This window comes from Phyllostomus hastatus, unplaced genomic scaffold (genome assembly GCF_019186645.2).
Source record: "Phyllostomus hastatus isolate PE091 unplaced genomic scaffold, TTU_PhHast_1.1 phas_contig_86, whole genome shotgun sequence".
Lineage (NCBI taxonomy): Eukaryota > Metazoa > Chordata > Mammalia > Chiroptera > Phyllostomidae > Phyllostomus > Phyllostomus hastatus.
This window is the reverse complement of record NW_025333977.1, coordinates 14669453-14690630: the sequence shown is the minus strand read 5'-3', so window position 1 is coordinate 14690630 and position 21178 is coordinate 14669453. Positions and strand designations below refer to the sequence as shown.

The 21178-nt window shown below is 36.8% G+C and overlaps 1 protein-coding gene across 3 annotated transcripts in view; it reads left to right on the top strand.

Annotated features, from left to right (window-relative positions):
* The window catches only part of IFT80 (intraflagellar transport 80), a 108399-nt gene that overhangs the window by 40355 nt on the left and 46866 nt on the right, over positions 1-21178 (top strand). For all 3 annotated transcript variants that reach the window (XM_045851966.1, XM_045851965.1, XM_045851967.1), the window contains 2 exons: positions 100-189; positions 920-1057. In XM_045851966.1, the coding sequence (XP_045707922.1) occupies positions 100-189; positions 920-1057 (228 nt within the window). The remainder of the gene's footprint in view (positions 1-99; positions 190-919; positions 1058-21178) is intronic.

The following is a 21178-nucleotide window of genomic DNA, read 5'->3' as shown; positions in this document are numbered from 1 at the left end:
CACAAGAGAATCATTAGAAAGAGGCAAAATGTCTTTTCCTATTAAAAAAAAAAACTTTGGTGATCTTGAAGTTATAATTAATATCTTTCTTTTTCATAGTGGAAAGCTCATGATGGCATTATTTTAAAAGTAGATTGGAACTCAGTCAATGATTTAATTTTATCTGCTGGTGAAGACTGTAAATATAAGGTATGTATGTTTGAATTAATCACCTGGTTGTAAGAGTCAAATTAAGTGAAAAGTACTTAGTATCTAAGAATATTCTTTTAGTCCTTCATTTTAGCCATGCCGTTTAACTCTAATAATTTAGCAAGTTGTTATTTTATAATTTTAACTGGTATTTTAAAGTGCTGATTTTCTCATTGATCTATAGAATTTGATTTTGTAAGTATCAACATAAATACAACTTCTAGTTTTAGTGACTCAATTTAAATCAACTCAATTTAAGATTTTAAAAATCAAGATTATTAGTTAAACATTATTAGCTTCAGACCAAAATAATTTGGGAGGGGGGATAAAATTTAATGTAACTGTAGTGAGAGAAAGTTTAATTTAATAAATGCTTTTAGAGAAAGTTGATAGAGCATTTGTTGGACAAAAAGAATTTAATCAAAAACGCAACATCTCAAAACTTTATTACATTTAAATGGACTCAAAATGGTAGGTTTTATGATTAATCAGAGATTTAGTAACATCTGAAAATTATCACATTGTTACCATAATATATATATTTTTGAGATATTTAGGTTTCAAGAAATAAACCTTTTTCCCTCTTTTGTGATAATAAAGACATTTAATTGTTAATATTGTAAAGCAATGCTTTCCAAGTCTTAACTTGATACCTCACTGTAAGACAAACTTGTTTGTAATAATGCGGTGGTGACTGTTTTCAAAGATTTTTTAAAATTTGCTTTTGTAGGTATGGGATAGTTATGGCCGTCTTTTGTACAGTTCACAACCTCATGAGCATCCTATTACCTCAGTTGCCTGGGCTCCAGATGGAGAATTATTTGCTATTGGCTCGTTTCATACCTTACGCTTGTGTGATAAAACTGGGGTAAGTTATAGTGGTGAGTAGTCACAGATGTGCTGTCATAAATGTGGTAATGCACAGCACACCTGGTTCTCAATCATTTTTTTCCAGTAAATTGCTTTTTAAAAAAAATTTGTATTTTTTTCCATTACCATTTATTCCCCTTATATGGTCCCCAGTCTTTAAAAAAACATTTTCAATGATTGCGTTTGACTGAATCTGCAATTCTGATTTGTCTTCCTAATATACTGATTCAATTAATTCCAGATTTATGGAACCAAACTCTAAGTTTGAAGAATAGGTATATTCTCTTCAATTTGTCTTTCTGGAAATACTTATTTTAAGCATGATTATAAAAGATGGTAAAGTATCTAAAGTATTAAAATTCATGCTCAATCAATATGGAGAGTTTAATTGTAAACATTTTTTCAATTGTCAAATATGTTTCATACAAAAATTTTGGTTTCATATTTTTGGTAAAATACGGTAAACTTAAAAACTGGTCATTTTAAAACCAAAGGACTTTTTTTGTTGTTAAGAGTTCCGTGTTTGAATGCCTGTGAGACTTTTTCCTCGCGAGAGAATGTGCCTTCTGTCACACAAATTCTGTGTAGCACTTCAGCACACAGCCAAGCGCAGCAGCGTTTCCCAACTGTACTTGAAGAATAAGTTGTTTCATTAGAGTGCTCCAGAAATAGTAGCTCTGTATGAATGTGGCTCTTCCATACTATTTCTATGAGGAAATCACAAAATTTGTTCTGTGGCTTATTTTCCTCCATTGCAAAATAAGACTGTTAACTGAGAATTTTTAGCACTTTATAAATGATCTTTTAAGTTTTCTGGTTACTTGTTTTTTATTACATAAAATATAAAGTCCTCTGCCTGGCTTTACAAATTCTCTGAAACCTGGTGCCATGCAATCCATTTATAGTCTTTCCTTCTTACAACTCCTTAATTTCTGTCTGCCCACATCAGGTCCAGCACTGACTCACGAATCCTCTGTGCTCACTGACTTTCTCAGTCATTTTTTCATGGAACGCTCTCCCCTCTGTCTTATACTTACTGAGAACAACTCGTTCTATAAGGCCCATCTCATGTTTGACTTCTTTTCATGGTTCCTTCCACAGATGATCTAAACTTTATCTGTTTTTCTAACTTGTCACCTAGGTTTCTTTTTTCTTAGTTACAACATCAGGATAATAGAGCACGTGATCTTATTTTCATCTGATTTTTCTATCAATGATTCTGTCTATAGAATATCTACTCACATTTTCATAATATCTCGTGCTCTTATATTGTCCATTTTAGTTTTATATATATTATTTTTTACCCCCTAGATAGTTTATAAGATCCCATAGTTAGCCCTGGCTGGTGTGTCTCAGTGGATTGAGTGCCAGCCTGTGAACCAAAAAGTTCCCAGTTTGATTCCCAGTGAGGGCACATGCCTGGGTTGCTGTCCTGGTCCCCGGTGGGGGGGTGTGAGAGAGGCACCCACACATTGATGTTTCTCTCCCCCTCTTTCTCCCTCCCTTCCTCTCTCTCTCTAAAAATAAATAAACAAACAAACAAACAACTCTTTAAAAAGATCCCAAAGCTCAAGGATTCTGTTTTATCTATATAACACAGTAGATACTCAATAATTCACTAATAAGTCAATTTAAGCATAATACTTTTGCCATTTTGATGAAAATAGTTAAACATTTTAAAAGCTTGGGGCATTGAGTTGATCTGAATACATGAATTAAAGATTTACTTTATTAAACATCAAATCCATTTTTAGAATGTTAATCTAGAAAACAACTTTCTAAAAGGATTTGTTTTTATTCAATAGACATTAAATATATACTATTCATCAAAGTATTTTAGAAACTAGGGATGGAAAGCTGTTAAGATTTTCCTTCAAGTTGTTGACAGTCTTGTAGAGATGAGACTGTGGGATTTAAAGTGCAGTATGGTTAGTGCTCTGGAGGAGGCTTGTTCAGTGTAAACACTGTGAAGGCGTGGCAGGGCCTAACTCTGCAGGGGACATTAATCGGAAAGCTGAGGCTTAAAGAATGAGTAGTTCTCCAAGTAGTTGCAGGCAGAGGGAACCTCTCATGCATCAAAATATAGGAGAGTTTGGTGCTTTTTGTGCAGTAAGATTTTACATGGGATGGTACCAGGAGATGATACCAAAAAGACATTCTCAGATAAGATCTTGTTTGCCATGGAAGAGTTTCAATTTTAATGATTTTAAATCTATTTATTTTCTGTGGAGCATCCTAAAGTGGTGCTGTGGGGTGGAAAACAGGGGAGAGGGCTGAGTTCTTGGTGGTCCTCCTCTTTACCCACAACAGAGAAGCTAAACATTGGTCAGCTTTACTATTAGCATCCAATATAAGATTTGCTTTAAACAGCTAAAACAATGCAGTTGGAACATCAGTATGTCAGCTGGTAGAGAACCTTGGGTGGTGGGTAGTAACACAATACTATTCACATATTGGAAATACTGCTTTAGTTTCAAAGAAAGAGTGCTGCAGGCAACAAGTAGGGCCTGCTCTCAGGTAAAAAGTTGTACAAACATGGAATTTCACTCACTACTGTTCCCTGCTCTCAACCATTGACTCCCCTCAAGTTTCTGACTGCTTTTTGAAAAAATCAACTTTATTGAGATATAATTCACATATTCTACATGTATCCACATGAAGTGTACAGTTCACTATTTTTATTATATTCATAGCATTGTGCAAGCACCACCACACTCTGTTTTAGAACATTTCCCTCCCCTCTAAAAGGAATCACATACTCATTGCCAATCTCTGTTTCTCCCTAAGTCACTCCCAGCCCCTGGCAACTACTGATCTACTGGTACTTTCTTTTATATGGATTTGTCTATTCTCGCCATATAAATGGAATAATACATTATGTGGCCTCTTGTGGCTGGCTTCTTACATTTAGCATAATATTTTTAAGGTTCATCCATGTTGTAGTATATATCAATACATCATTTCTTTTTGTGGACAAATAATATTCCATTATATGAATATGACATGTTTTGTTTATCCATTTATCAGTTGACAGACATTTGGATTTGTTCAATTTTTTATCATGAGTGATTCTGCTATGAATGTGTCTAAATTTTGAGTGGAAATATGTTTTCATTTTTCTTTGGTATAAATTTAAGAGTAGAATTACTGGGTTAAATAGTAACTGTATGTTTCACTTTTTGAGCAATGGCCAAACTATTTTTCAGTGTGGCTGTCTGCCTGCTTTTGATTTTTCTCCCATGTTCAAGAAGTTGTTCAAGAAGTTCGTCTTTAGTATACAAGTGTGAGAAGGCTGGTCTGGTAGCAGCTATTCTCTGCATATCAAAATTTTATTTAAAATAATTGGTCATGAGTTTTTGAAAATTAGTTTTGCACATTTGAGAGCTGTGCTAACTACTACAGTGGTTCTCAGGGTGAAGTGGACAGGGAGGGCTACCTGTCTGAGGTTCACTCTGCACGGAATCGCTCAGGGAAACAGCCAGATGACTTGGACAGTAGTTCACAAAACATGTGCAAACAGCCAATACAAACACAAAGGGATGTTCAAGTTAACTAGTACATAAATATAAAATAAAGAAATAATGATATATTTTACCTAATAGGTTGGAAAGATTAACAATGACTTAAAAAACCTTGGGTTTACTCAAGTAGAAGGAAATGAGCTCTCTTATTTACTGTTGGTAGGAATGTGAATTGATTCCATCTTCTTGAAGAGTAGTTTAATAATACATACCCAAATGTTAGACTACACATTCCTTGACCTAAGGATCTGAATTATAGGAATTTTCTCCAAAGATATCACTGTACAAGTACACAAAGATGTATGCATAGCAGTTTCATCATAGTGTTGTTATAATAGTGAAAATTAGAAATAAATTAAATGTCCCCATGTAGGAGACTAGTTAGGTGTTATTCTATATACCTAAAATGGACTACCCTCAACTCTTAAAAATGGAGAAGGGTTATGTTTAAAAACCTGGAAAGATATCCATGATAAGTTACTTAATATAAAGACCAGGTTATAGGAGAACATTTTATTCTAGGATCCCACTGAGGGAAATAGTATAGCCATATCTCTGAGTGCACTGCTAGAGATATACCCATAGTTGCTGTATTCTATATCTTTTCCTTCTTTTATGATTTTGTATAGTGTGAACTTTTCTTAATGAAAGGTGTCAATTATACAGGTATAATAAAGATCTTTAATATGTTCTCCAGTAAAAATGAGCAAAAAAGGAGTGATGTCACAGAAAATGGTGGAGTAGGGAGCTCCAGGAATTGGTCTGTCTACTCAAGCAACCATTAAACCGGCAAAAAATGTCAGATTCAACATTTTTAGAGTTCTGGAATCTAATTTAAAACTTGTAGCAGTCAGGGGGAATGCTTAATGAAGAGAGAGACTGCTAAATTTTGGTAAGAAAGCATTGTGGCTTATTTGCTTACCTGCTCACCATCCCTCATTTCCACCTTGGCTGTGGCCGTGGGGGAAGTAGCCTGCGTTCTGGTGAGGCTTGCTGGTGCTGGATGGGAGAATATGAACCATGTTCTGAAAAAATTGTGGTTGTACTTTTTGACCTGTCTGGTGGTTCTCAGAGGGATTGGCGCAGAGGCTTGTCTTTGTTTTGCTTCCTTTGGATATCTCTCCAAGCTGGAGTAGCTTCCCTTGTGGCCTCTGCCAAAAGCAAAAAAAGCATACCCAACCCACCTGGGGCAAGCAGCAGACAGACTAAAAAACCTAGGAAAGAGGGGTTGAAGAGGAAGGTACATGGGAGAATGAAAGCTCTGGAGGGTTCTCACATATACTGAGGAATCCAGAGAACAACACACATGCCCAGAGCCAGACACAGGCTCAGAAAAGACCTGAAGAGATGCTAGCTTCGTAGCATGGGCCGATCTTTGTGCAGAGCTTTGCATCACAAGCAGGAGGTAAAGGCTAAGGAAGAATTATAGGTGGCCTGGCTAAGTGTGGGTGGAGTCCTCGAGCTCAGAGCCAATTGGCAAAGAGGGGAAGAGTATTTTTTTCTTTCTTTTTGGCTCTGTCAGGTCACAAGCTGACCCCTGAGATAACGAATGGAGACTTCAGTGACTGCACATGAAAACAATAGTCTTGGCAAAAATAGTTTGGAAAGTCACTAAATAAATAATGAATGCAGCCCTCAAAAAGCAACAACAGAAAACCTGGGGAGCGGGGAGAATCTGATTTCCAGCGTTACCACATTATAATATCCAAAACATCTACTTTTCAACAAAAAAATTACAAGGCATACAAAGAGGCAGGAAAGTATTGTCCATTCACAGAAAAAAAAAAAAAAGAAATAAAACCATCCATGAGGAGGCCCAGCATTAGACTTCAAGTCTTTAAAGACAGAGACTTTAAATCAAACATAAAGTCTTTAAAAACAAAGACTTTACATCAATGGTCTTAAATATGCTCAAAGAGCTAAAGGGCACCAAGAGGACAAGATCTGGACAAATAGAAAAGATCAATTAAGAGACAGAAATTATAAAAAGGAACCCAATAGAAAATCTGAAACTGAAAAAAATGAGCAAAGGATGAAAGAAGTACATTGTAAATATCTCTAGAACCCCCAAATATGTCCAGTCTCTTCAATAATGAGCTTCATGCAAAAAAAAAAAAAATTACAGAGCAATGCTTTTTCACACTTACCAGAGAATGGGAAAATGGGCTTCCTCATAATGCAGTGAATGCAACATTTATGGTACAACTTTTCTCAAGTATAATTTGGCAACATTTATCAAGATCCTTGAAACTTTTGACAAAACTATTGTACTTTCAAGGAATTTAAAAAATGTGTTGCTTGTTAATTTGCCCATTTATTTTCATATTTACTAATTCCTTCACCAGTATTTGAGTCTACTATATGCTAAGCACTTGCCCTAGGAGTTAAATAGCCATAAACAAAGTAAATTGCTCTGAATTTTTATTCCAGCAGATGAAACACTATAAGCAAACAAACAAAATGAATATGTAGTATGTTTAATAGTAATAAATGCTACAAAAATAAAACTGGGTATGGGAGATGGCATTATTTTAGATGTGGTCAGGGAATATCAGATACAAACTAAATGTACATTATTGAGTGGTTAGTAAAGGAAATTATGATGTATGTGAATTACTTATGGCAGAAAAATTAAAAGCCATAGTACCATATTTTTTCTCTAGTTCTATAGTATTATTTTTACCTTTGATTTTTAGAAGGCATGATTCAAATATATAAGGTAAAATCTTTCAAAGTAACATAGTCATAAATGAATATGCAGAATGTATTAATGAATTGCATTATATTAAATTAGATGTAATGGAAATCAAGGGAAAATTTTGAATGTATAAGGTACTTCTCAGCACAATTAAAAAGGTCTATTGACCTTTTAGCTTTTACTTATCAGCAGGTGGTGCTATTGCTTGTTTAAGAGAGAACTTACTGCCATTCTTATATTCTCCGTGTTTGAATATCCAGTTTGTCATTATAATAAAAACATTACCCTCTGTTCCTTTATACTTCCATTCAATTAATTGCAATGATTATATCATCTGCAGTAACTGGTCTTACTGTTACATATAATTTTTTGTTGTCAATTATATAAGTGATTTTTAACCTTTTTCATCTAATGGCATACTAAACTAATAATTAAAATTCTGTGTACACCAAAAAAATATTATTTTTTGCCAATCTGACAAAAAAATTGGTGTAATTTTGATTCATTTATACCAGATAGCTATGACTGTGCTGGCTGTTGACATTTTTTATTTTTTACTTTTTATTTATTTATTTATTTTTAAAGATTGGGGAAGGGAGGGAGAAAGAGAAGGAGAGAAATATCAATGTATGGTTGCCTCTCACATGGCCCCCACTGGGGACGTGACCCACAACACAGGCATGTTTGATTCCCTGACTGGGAATCAAACTGGCCACCCTTTGGTTCATAGCCCATGCTCAATCCAATGAGCTACACCAGTCAGAGTGACATTTTTTAAATTTGACAATCTAAGGGAAAAGAGGTCAGTGCCCCTGACCAAATAGTCAGATATTGCATGTTTTAAAGATTTTTGTGGCAACACCAGTTGAAATCACTGATTTATATCAACACCTAATTTAAGACACTCTGCAATTTGCTAATTCCTGGTATATTAGAGAGAATATTGATTTTAAGAATCATTTAATGTACCTTGAAGAAATGTAAGAAGCTTTGTATCTATTTTCTCTTCCACCTAAACTTAATGTGTGAAAACACACTTTTATGACTTGAATTATTTGAGGATCCTTTTAACCAAGTATATTTACTTAGGAGTAAAGAGAAGGGTGAGGTAGGCATTTAAGAGGTACTTTTAAAAGTTACTATTGTAAAGTCATGTTTTTTAGTTTAAATATCTCTTATTTCCCTATTGGAAAGTAATCTGCATGCTTAAGCAATTTGACAGAGTACAGAAAAAAAATGGCCTCAAAGGGATGTAATTATCATAGTAGGTCAACCCTCTATAGACACATTTTCAGTTGTTGTTCTTTCTAGTATGATGGCCTGTTTTATTTTATTTTAAGGTAGGAATAGCATTGGCATGTTTGTAGAGCTCTGGAGTCAAGACTCCAGCGGTGAATTTACAGAGTTAAAGGCTTCTTCTGGGCCTTCAGTTTCCACATCTATAAAATAAATGGGCTGGGCTAAGTGATTGCCTCCTTATAACTTCACAGTTCTTTGAGATCTTTTCCATGGGCATTGAACATAATGCTCGCTTCCTTTCGTGGGTAGCATCAGCATGTTGTTTGTTTCTTTGTGTGTAAGTATAAGGCTTTTGTATATGAGAGGCAGCCCTGAACATGGCATGCTAGAAGTGGGAAAAACTGAAGCAGGGCTGGAGCTATGTGGCTGATCCTGTGACTTCAGAGTTACTCTACCTTTCGTTATAGTTGCATACAAGTAACAGAAGCCATTAAGCAAGGAGAGGAATTGGTTAAAATGTTATAGGAATATCTTCCAGAAGCCAGGGAAGGATGTAGCTAGGCTTTAAGAATCAGAAACTGGAGTGCTTTGAAAACACAGAAAATGTTACCTTTGTGTCTTTTGCCTCTGCGTGCCTGTCTCTGGCCCGGCCTCGGTAAGGTGCTTCTGGCGGATCTAATCAGATGTGCCTGGGCAAGCTGCATTGTGCTGTGCAAACATGGCTGCCAGGACGCTAACTCCGTCGCCAGAGGGACAGCTGGTGAGGGCCAGGTGCTGAAAACGGAGGGAGGCAGCCAACCCAGGAGGTTACCTTTTGTGTTTGAAGCCAGCTTAGCCTAATTGGCCAACAATTTTCAGTTTAATCCTCTGAGAGATTTCTTTTCAGATGAATAAACTTCTGCCTTTATAGTAAAAATTAGAATTATATTTCCAGGAGTCATAAAATATAAACTGTAAATTAAGGCAACTGTACTTCTTAACAGTGGGACCCTCATGTCTAGACTTGCTGTAAGAAACTAGGCAAGCATACAAAAAAATCAGAGTTCTATTATTACATAATTTACTTTTAATCTTTGAAAAATCAACACCTAACACATAGTAGGTATTCCATGAATGTTGCATTTTAATGGATCATTATGCACACAAAAGATTTTGGTTTGGTTTTTAATGACATTAATTTAACTGAATTAAAGTAACTCAAGTAGCATTTTGACTAGTTCATTAGTTCATTACTAGAATTGATCCCGTTAGTCAGTTTGGTTGATGTTTTTGAGAAAGTTAGTTTAAAATTTCTAAATGTGATATCCTGTATAAATTTGAATTTGATTTTTTAATTTTGCTACCAAAAGATCTCAATTTAACTTTCTATGTGTAGAAGCAAAGAATTTTACTTCTATTTGAGAAATGTTCTTTAGATACACATACACTAAAATTATGCAAAAGCTTCTGTTTCACATGGGCAATCCAGCTATGTCGTTGTTCCCTTATGCCACTTTTGGGGGAAAAGTGGTACAATCTCTTCTCTAGTATTTTCTTCAATTTATAAATGCTTCATAAATCAAACTTGTAACATTTATACATTTTGATTTGTCATTGCCAGAGGTACCAGTCATGTAAAAAATTTTAAATTGTTTATTCTGATTTAAGAAAAGATGTTCTTTCATTTCATTGTCTTTAGTTAAATTACTTTTCCCTTCCTCTCCATCTACTTTTTAAAGAATTTCATAGATTTTTCTAGACCATTAGGCCATATCTAATTATTTGAAGTATCATCTGTTAGGGGTTATAGATTTGATGATTTAAAATTGCTCCATAAGGACTTTTTCCTCAGTATTCTACAATGCTCACATTTTCTCTGAGGAAGGTTCTCTCTCATACTGTTGGGAAACAGGCATGAAAAATGATGGCTTTCTTTCTTTTTTTTTTTTTAAAGATTTTATTTATTTATTTTTAGAGAGGGAAGGGAGAGAGATAGAGAGAGAGAGAGAAACATCAATGTGTGGTTGCTGGGGGTTATGGCCTGCAACCCAGGCATGTACCCTGGCTGGGAATCGAACCTGGGACACTTTGGTTCCCAGCCCGCGCTCCATCCACTGAGCTACGCCAGCCAGGGCTTTTTTTTTGATGGCTTTCTTTTTCTCAATATAATCTCAATGCTTTTGTACAATTCACATGATAGAATAGTAAATGCATGTTTTGTTTGATGTCATAAACCTATTTTGCTTTTTTCTTAAAGCAACTTGTTTAATAATTTTTAAATGTTTTCTTTTGGATATCCTTGATAATTCAGTACCACATGAAAAATCCCAGATTCTATTACCATTTGGTGACAACATGGTCAAATCATTGTTTAATTACCTTTTAATTGTGAAAATAAACTTTTTGAAAGCCCAAACCACAAATTCCAAACTACTTAAAAATATTGTTTCTTGTATTTATGCTTATAAATGAATCTAAATCTTTAAAAAAATGAATCACCTTTCAAAAAATCCCCAAATTGACTGCTGTAATTTAATGGTAGGCCAAATAATGGGCTCCCAGGGATGCCCACGCCCTATCCCCAGAACCTGAACATAGGCAACCTGAAAAGGCAAAAGGGACTTTACAGATGTGATTACAGGTATGAACCTTTAGATGGTAAGACATGCTGAATTATCCAGGTTGGCCCAGTCTGATCAGGTAAGTCCTTAAAAGAGGAGAATCTTTCTTAGCTCGGTTAGACAATGAAGCTGGAGAGACTCAAAGAGCAACTCATCCTACTTCACTGCCTTTAAAGAAGGAGGGAGGGGGTGCGCTCTCCCTCCCGGGAGCACACCAGCGACTTTTCGCTCTCCCCTTGTTTTCCCTCCCAGGTGTGCATCTCTTAAACTCTAAAGATCCCCCTGAGACTTGCAACCAGGGGAGCAATGGGCAGGGGCAGCTCATCCCAGGCTAACCCCCTGAACCTGTCTCCAGGGTCCCTTTTTTTCTGACTCTCTAGTGAGCCGAAGCAGCCCCGCCTAGGCTCTCTTGTGTTGCTCATTCTATCCTAGGCCCTCCCTTGTTTCACTGTCCGCAGCTTTAATAAATGTACTCTCAAAGTAAAAAAAAAAAAAAAAAGAGGAAGGAGACCAAGCCAAGGAATGTAGGTGGCCTCTGGAAACCGTGAATGACCAGGAAGGGTATGGGGACTCAGTCCTGCATCTCTAAGAAACTGAGTTCTGCTAACACCCAGCTTGACTAAGGAAACAGATTCTGCCCCAGAGCCTCCGGAAAGGAACGCCGCCCCGCTGGCACCTTGATTTTAGCTTGGGGAGTGCTGAGTTGGATGTATGGTCTATAGAACTTTAAGATAATACATTTGTGTTGTTTGAAACCTTTGAGTTTGTGGTAATTTGTTACAGAAAACTCTAACTTTGTAACTGTAGGTCAGGGCCAGTCTTAGCAGTGAATTAGGTGGAATGTCCGGGGGAAGGCTTTCTCCACATTCTATTGATAACGAAATTTCTCCTATTAGCTTTATTGTTTTGAATTAAGAAATTGTTATTTCTTAGAATGTAATAGTATCATGGGGGTAACAGATTACACTTGTTCTTATCAGGTCCTTTCTCAGTAATTTGGTTAACCAATAGCAGGTATTGGATGAGAAGGGGAAGAGAGAGGCATAGAATACTGTTACCCAGGGAGATGGCCCTTTGGGGGGCCATCAACTTCTTGATATTTGGAGAGATACTTGCCCAGAGCCAAAGCCACTGTGATGAGCTCTTTAGACAAAAATACGTTAGTAAGTCTCTCAACAACCTAACAGCAGTTTCCTGTGTTCTTGTTCAGTGGCCGCTCAAAATAACTTGGATGTCATATTGTGAATACAGACCACATTTGTGTTCTATAAACGTCTTTTATACTTACTACTTTTTCTGTTGTTTTCCTTCTGCTTTTTGCTTATTCATCTTGTGTTTTTAGAAATTAGTTGCACTTCACCAAGTCAAAAGTAATTTTTTTTTTGTTTCCTTTTCTGTATTCTGTATCCTAAAGGGACTGTTACCTACAATGTATTGTTTGGAATTAGGGGGGAAAAATAGAAAACCTCATCAGTGTTATATAGGCACAAATAGTGATTAGTATGAAGTAATTTAATTAGATATGACTTATATTTTGAAGAAATTTATGGTAAAAAGAAATATAAGAAAAATAATAAAAATGAAAAAATAATACCCATAGTCATAAAATCAAATATTTTCATTTTTATGCACCTTATAAGTGTTTGAGCAGGTTTGTACATGGTTATGATTACTAGATTTTATATTTCCTTTTACTTTTTGTATTGATGTTAGATACTTATTCTAGCTCAATATTATGGTCTAAAACACTATTAAACTATGAAAACAAAGCATGAGTAAATTTTAATAAAAAGAGGTTGAGGGGGAAAGATAATGTGAGAGGCAGCATTTTTTAAAAAAATGAGATATAACATATATAGTATCTTATGTTAATAGCTCAGCAAATTTTTATGTATGTAAATACCCAGGAAACCACCACGCATGTTGATATAGAGCGTTATTAACAACCCAGAAATTTCCTTTGTGACTCCCTTCACTCAGTTACCCCCCCACCCCCCATAGTAACTGGCTTCGGTCACCAGAGATGAGTTTTACCTGTTTTTAACTTTTTTTTTACTTAATTTTTTTTAAAGATTTTATTTATTTATTTTTAGAGAGGGAAGGGAGGGAGGGAGAGAGAGGGAGAGAGAGAAACATCAATGTGCGGTTGCTGGGGGTTATGGCCTGCAACCCAGGAATGTACCCTGGGTGGGAATCGAACCTGGGACACTTTGGTTCCCAGCCCGCGCTCAATCCACTGAGCTACGCCAGCCAGGGCTGTTTTTAACTTTTTAATAAGCTGAATCATACAGTATTTACACTTTTGTGACCAACTTTTTCTGTTCAGTCATGTCCGTGAGATCTGTCCATGTCGTTGGGTATAGTGGTATAGTTTTTGAATCTTCTCTAATGTCCCCATAAAACAGAGAAAATAAGAGACCATAAACTTTAAAACCCACAAACAACTACAATAAAAGTAGGTGACACTGTATACCTGCAAACTTCCAAATACAGGTGTTTTCCCAAGTGCTAATGACAGGCACACGTGGTATCAGAATCTGTGTGTGAGGAAGCAGAGGAAAGGCAACCAGGCTTCTGAGACCATGAGAAAAGAATGCCAAATCACCATAAATACCTGAAAGTGAGAACAGTAGCTGAAACTGGAAAGAAATTTCTAGAGGATCCAATTCTAAGTGGGTGCAGTGGGAAGGACCATGGTAGGATCTGACAGCTCTGTAGCTGTGTAGACCTAGTGTACTCTTGAAACTAACAAATCAAGCTTCTTGTCAGGACCAAAGCCTGCACTGAGCAGAAATTGCTGGGAGTAAAATCCAGATTGATCAGAACGAGAAAAGTGAGCAAAAAAAGATAGGAAGTTCCAATGAAAATGGAGGAAAGAAGTAGAAGATGGTCTCAAAGAAAATGGAGCTTTTTTTAAAATTATCACTATGAGAAAACAACAGAAGAGAGAGCTCTAGAGCTACCCTGGTGGAAAATTCTTCCTTTTCAAAAGAATAACAAAATCCATTTTACTTAAAAATGAGCAGCAGAACAAGATCACAGTCAAATTATATAGTGCTGCCAAAGGCAGTGAAAGCATGCCATAATAAGGCAAGCACTGCAATATTGAAGGATATTAAGAATATTACAGAAGCTGTGAAATAACCATGTAAATTAGAACTAAGAAAATTAAGTGACTAGAGAAAGGGAGATTTATTTTGTATTTTTTTATTTTATGTATTTATCTTTAGAGAGAGGGGAGGGAAAAAGGGAAAAACATCAATGTGTGAGAGAAAGATCAACTGTTGCCTCCTGCACACCCCAACTGAGTACCTGGCCCAAAACCCAGGCATGTGCCCTGATCAGGGATCAGAATCAAACCAGTGACCTTTCGGTTTGCAGGCCAGTGATCAATCCACTGAGCTACACCAGCCAGGGTGAGAAAGGGAAACTTTTAAGGAGAGATAACAGAACTCAGGGGAGAATTATAGAAAAGGAAAAGTTATTACAAAAGTGAAGACCAAACTAGAAGGAATATAAGAGCAAATAAACATAATGGATAATGCCTTAAGGTAAATAGAATGTGAACTAGGAAGCAAGGAAATGCCGAAAGACATATAAGGTTTTGATAGAAAGTGATAGAAAAGATCCAAAGTACACATAATAGGAGTCTTCAGAGGAAAAGCCAAAGAAATTAACAGAACAGATACTAAAAGCTACCCCTCAAGAAAGATTTCCTCAAACATAAGAGATTTGAAATTGTTATTGGAAAGACATACCACATACCTATGAAATAGACCCAGATGACTAACACCCAGTTATATGATAATAAAACTAAAGAAGTTTAAAGAAAAAGAAAAAAGTATGATGGGCATCCAAGGAAAAAAATGTCACTCATACAGGGAAGAGAATCAGAATATGATTAGACTTTTTTAAAAATATATTTTATTGATTATGCTGCTACAGTTGTCCTAGTTTTACAAACTCTTTGCTCCCCTCCACCAGGTATTCCCTCCAGCAATCCCCCCCTTAGTTCATGTCTATGGGTCATGCATATAAATTATTTGGCTATTCCATTTCCTATACTCTTCTTAACCTCCCCTGTCTATTTTGTACCTACCAATTTGTACTTCTTAACCCCTGTACCTTTTCCCCCATTCTACCCCAAGCCCCTCCCAGCTGATAACCCTCCAGATAATCTCCATATCTATGATTCTGTTTCTTGTTTGCTTAGTTTGTTTTTTAGATTCAGTTATTGGTAGTTGTGAATTTATTGCCATTTTAATGGTCATAGTTTTGATCATCTTATATAATTCCTTCTAACATTTCATATAATAATGGCTTGGTGATGATGAACTTCTTTAGTTTTACCTTGTCTGGGAAACACTTTATCTGCTTTTCAATTCTAAATGATAGCTGTGCTGGATAGAGTAGTCTTGGTTGTAGGTCCTTGCTTTTCATCACTTTGAATACTTCTTATCAGTCCCTTCTACTCCTGCAAAGCTTCTTTTGAGAAATCAGCTGATAGTCTTATGGGAGCTCCTTTGTATGTAACACTCTGCTTCTCTCTTGCTGCTATTAAGATTCTCTCCTTATCTTTAACCTTTGGCATTTTAATTATGATATATCTTTGTGTGGTCCTCTTTTTCCTGGACTTATATGGCTATTTCCTTCACCAAATTAGGAAAGTTTTCTTTCACTATTTTTTCAAATACATTTTCAATTTCTTGCTCTTTCTCTTCTCCTTCTGACACCCCTGTGATTTGGATCTGTATGTTTGGAGATGTCCCAGAGGCTCCTTATACTATCCTCATTTTTTTTTAGTTCTTTTTTTCTTCTTGTTGTTCTGATTGAATGCTTTTTTCTTCCTTATGTTCCAAATCATTGATATGATTCTCAGTTTCATCCCCTCCACTCTTGATTCCCTGTAGATTTTTCTCTTTTTTTTTCACTTAATGTAACCTTTATTTCTTCCTGTTTTGTTTTTTTTTAATGCTATAGCAGTATCCAATGATTTCTTTGAGCATCCTGATAACCAGTGTTTTGAACTGTGCATCTGATAGGTTGCTTATATCCATTTCATGTAGTCCTTTTTCTGGAGTTTTGTTCTGTCCTTTCATTTGGGCCCTATTTTCTTTTTTTAAGTATATTTTATTGATTATGCTATTACAGTTTTCCCAACTCTCCCCCCTTTATCCCCCCCTCCACCCTTCAGTCTTTCAGCTCCCACTGCTTAGTTCATCTCCATAGGCTGTACATATGAGTTCTTTGAGTTCTTTGTTTCCTATACCATTTTTTTTCTCTCCACATCTATTTAATGCTTACCAAATATGCTTCTTTTTCCCTGTGCCTTCCCCCCATTCCTCCTTTCCCCCTCCCCACTGAAAACCCTCCCTGTGATGTTCATTTCTCTGATTCTGTTCCTGTTTTGCTTGTTTGATTAGTTTTTGTTTTCATTGTTTTTCTTAAATTTTTTAGGTTCATTTGTTGGTAGTTGTGAGTTTGTTGTCATTTTACTGTTCATATTTTTGATGTTCCTTTTCTTAGATAAGTCCCTTTAACACTTAATATAAGAATGACTTGGTGATGATGAACTCCTTTAATTTGACCTTATCTGGGAAGCAGTTTATCTGCCCTTCCATTCTAAATGATAGCTTTTCTGGATAGAGTTTTCTTGGATGTAGGTTCTTGCCTTTCATGACTTCAAATACTTCTTTCCAGCCCCTTCTTACCTGCAGGGTTTCTTTTGAGAAATCAGCTGATAGCCTTATGGGCACTCCTTTGTAGGTAACTCTTTCCTTTCCTCTTGATGCTTTTAAGATTCTCTCCTTATCTTTAATCTTGGGTAACTTAATGATGGTATGCCTTGGTGTGTTTCTACTTGGGTCCAACTTCTTTGGGACTCTGAGATTCCTGAAAGTCTATTTCCTTGACCAGATTGGGGAAGTTTTCCTTCACTATTTGTTCAAATAAGTTTTTAATTTCTTGCTGTTCTTTTCCTTCTGGCACCCCTATACTTAGGATATTGGAACATTTCAAGTTGTCAAAGAGGTTCAAAAGTCTCTCTTCATTTTCTTACATTCTTGTTTCTTCATTTTGTTTGGATGGATGTTTATTTCTTCCTTTTGTTACAAATCGTTGATTTGAGTCCTGGTTTCCTTCCTGTCACTGTTGGTTCCCTTAATATTTTGCTTTATTTCACTTTGGGTATCTTTCATTTGTTCTTTCATTTTTTGACCAAGCTCAAATTAGTTCTGTGAGCATTTTGATTACCAGGGCTTTAAATTCTCCATCAGATAGGTTGGCTATCTCCTTATCATTTAGCTCGCTTTCTGAAGTTTTGCTCTGTTCTTTCATTTTTGCCCTATTTCTTTGTTCAGGGTCCCCGTTAAGTTTTAAGTTGTAGGGGGGCAGGCCTTAGGTATTCACCAGGGCAGGGCCACCCTCTGCTGTGCTGTGGCACTGCTTGTGGGGGAGGGGCCGCAGAGGAAAAATGCAGCTCCCCTTCTTGTCTGTAGCCCACTTTTCAACGAATTCTCATGTGAGACTGGGAATTTCTCCCACCATGGCAACTGCTGTAGTCCACAGCCCACTCTGAGTCTCAGTTTCCTCTTAAGTCAGCCCTACCACCACGGTTCGCTGCCTCACCAGTTTCTCTCTGCTGTCTTACTGGTTTGGTTCTTCTGTTTGACTGTTTCTTTAGTTCTGTGGTTGTTGGGGTTCCATGCAGTTTGATTTTTTTTGGCACTTCTGGTTGTTTATTGATTTTAGATTGGTTGTTACCCTCCTTTTGGTTGTTTAAGGAAGTGAAGGTTTCTACCTATGCCTCCATCTTGGCCGGAACTCCTGGGCCATGTTTCTTTGTCTCCTCATTTTGGCAGCCTTCCTGTGTTTTTTTCTATGCATTAGGTGGAGCTGCTTTAACTCCCTGTCTTAGGAGCATGGCCTATTGTGGAAAAGGCGCCTGTAAACTGTATGGGGCAGAGCCTTAGGTGATCACCAGGGCTCTGGGCTTTGTGTGGGGAGGGCTCAGAGAGGGGAATGCTGCTGCCTGGCCTCTGGAGATTTTCCCAAGAGACAGTTTCCGCCCAGCACTCGCCCTCTTGCCAATCACTTCACAATCTGTTAGCCACTGGTGACTTTCCAGCTGTTGCCCTAGTGCTAAATCCCAGAGGGGTGGGTCTGCATGAGTCCTAAGTCTGTTGTCGGCCTTATAAGAGGAGTCTCTTTAGAATCCCAGAGTTCCTTCTGCCGCCCCAGTCCCCGCAGGTTTTGATAGCCATAAGTTATGTGGACTTATCTTCCTGGCACTGGAATCCTGAGCAGGGTGGTATGGTCTGGGAATGGGATACCTCACTCCCAAGGTATCCCTCCCGATTTTTATCTACCACACAGGAATGTATGACTGTCTGTTCCATGTTGCCACACCTCTCTGCCTTTCCATGCCTGTCTGTGCCTATGCAAGTCTCCGCCCTTCCTACCCGTCTGGATGAATGTGGCTTCTTTAAGTCCTTGGTTGTTAGACTCCCATACAGCTTGATTTTCTGACAAATCTGGGTGATATTGTTTTATAGTCTAGCTGTAATTTTTGCTGTAGTTGTTTGAGGAAGCAAAGCCTGTTTACCTACACCTCCATCTTGATTCTGTCACCAGACTTTGATAGCTATAGGTTATGTGAGAAGACAATAGATTAGCACAAGATACTAAAAAAACAAAGAATAGGTGAACCAACGGTTTTATATCCAGCTATTCTAACATTTAAGTATAAAGGTCATAAACAAACTGAAATAAACTGGTATGTAGGAATTTAAGGAATGTTGTTCTCATAAGTGTTTAGAGGAGTCTACAAGAAAATTAGCCTCAGATTAACAACATGACTAGGGACATAGTAAATTAAGGAGTGGTCATGAGCACCAAGTATATACTCACTGGTAGAACTAAGACAAAATGGTGTCTGTGAAGAATATAGTATAGTATGTAATGGCTATAAGTCATTAACATTGCAAAATGGGAGGATGAGAGAGTTTATAGAAAGTAGCCCTGGTCAGGTAGTTCAGTTGGTTGGAGCGTTGTTCCATACACCAAGAGGTTTGATTCCTGGTCAGGGCACATACCTAGGTTGTGGTTTCAGTCCCCGGTCAGGGTGCATATGGGAAGCAATTAATCAATATTTCTCTCTTATATAGATGTTTCTCTCTCTCTCTCTTCCCCTCCCTCTCTCTCTAAAATCAATATAAACATATCCTCAAGTGAGGATTAAAACAAAGTAGAATAAACTTACTGATTATGTTTACAGGTATTAATTTGGTAATAAAAGGATATTACTTAAAATCAGATATGGGTAAAAGGAGAGGGGTAGGATATCTCCTAATTTTTACATTGCTTATAATAGACAACCAATAGGAAAATGCCCCAAAATGTGGCATGAAGGTAAGGGTTTATTTTATTTTATTTATTTATTTTTAGAGAGGGAAGGGAGAGAGAGAGAGAGAGAGAGAGAGAGAGAGAGAGAGAGAGAGAGAAACATCACTGTGTGGTTGCTGTGGGCAGTGGCCTGCAACCCAGGCATGTGCCCTGACTGGGAATCAAACCTGCGATGCTTTGGTTCACAGCCCACGCTAAATCCACTGAGCTATGCCAGCCAGGGCTTGGTAAGGGTATTTTTATAAAAATAGTATAAAAGTAAGAGATTAGATTCTTACCTTAGATTCATTAGATTAAAAAGTGGAAACCTTTCTGAATACTAAAATACATTCCAAAAAAGAGGAAGAGCAAATTAAATAGACCACGTATGAAAGGCACACATGTATGCACAGGCATTAAATAAAAACTGTCAATGGCAAGAAAAGAATGTATATTCATATACTATAATAGATCATATCCTGCATATTGTTAGACTTATTTGTAGCACTATTCCTGCCCCCTTTTTAGGTAAATACTGATGTCTGCACACACACACACACACACACACACACACACACACACACACATTGAAGAAAGATGTAAGGATAAAACATAGAATAAAAGATAATTTATAGGGGAAAGAAAATGGGGAAACAAAAGGGATAGAAGTTAGATCTCTTTGATTATACCTTTGTGTGTGTGTGTGTGTAATAAATTTAACTTTGGAACCATGTAAATATTTTACATAGTTATAAAACAAAATTAAAGGTTTAGAAAACAATTCCTAAAACTCAAAAGTAAATGAAATAAATGAGCCTAACTGTATTTAATTGTATGTGTAACTACACGGAGAGGAGCTATTCCAAATGACTAAATGATTTGGTTGTCTGCTCCTTGTGCTCACAGTAGAGAGTCAATAGAAAATGACCCCGCCACTTGAAAAACAGTTTGGCAGTTCCTCACAGTGTCAAACGTAGAGTCACCATAGACCCAGCAGTTCCACTCCTAGGCATGTATGGACCCAGAGAAACAAAAGCATATGTCCATACAAAAGCCTTTACACAAATGATCATAGTAGCATGTATTCATAGTAGCCAAAAAGTTGAAAAATCCACATGGCCCATCAAGTGGTGAATGGAGAAACAAAATGTTATATTTATACAATATTATCTGGCAATCAAAAGGGATGAAGCACTGACACATGCTACAACATGGGAGAACCTTGGAAACATTGTGCTAAGTGAAAGAAGCCAGTCACAAAAACCACGTACTGTATCCTTCCATTTATATGAAATGGCAGGAGTAGAAAATGAAAACAGATTAGTGGTTGCCACAGGCTGGGGTAGAGGGGTAATGGGAGTGCTGCTAATGGGTATCGGTTTCTTTTTGTGGTGATAAAAATGTTCTGAAATTACACAGTTCTGATGGCTGTACTGCTCTGTACTAAAAACCTACTGAGTTCTGTACTTTAAAAGGATGAATTTTATAATATGTGAAATGTACCACAATGTTGTTATTTTTTAAAAAAGGAAATAGGCTTAAGGGCAAAAAAATGAAAAAAAATTTAAAACTTGCAATCAGTTGTGATTTTAATATTGGTATTTTGAGTATTTATATTAGTTCTCTGAAGAACGGGGATTTTTGCCATGTAAAAGGAGATACTGAGGTAAGATTGGTTA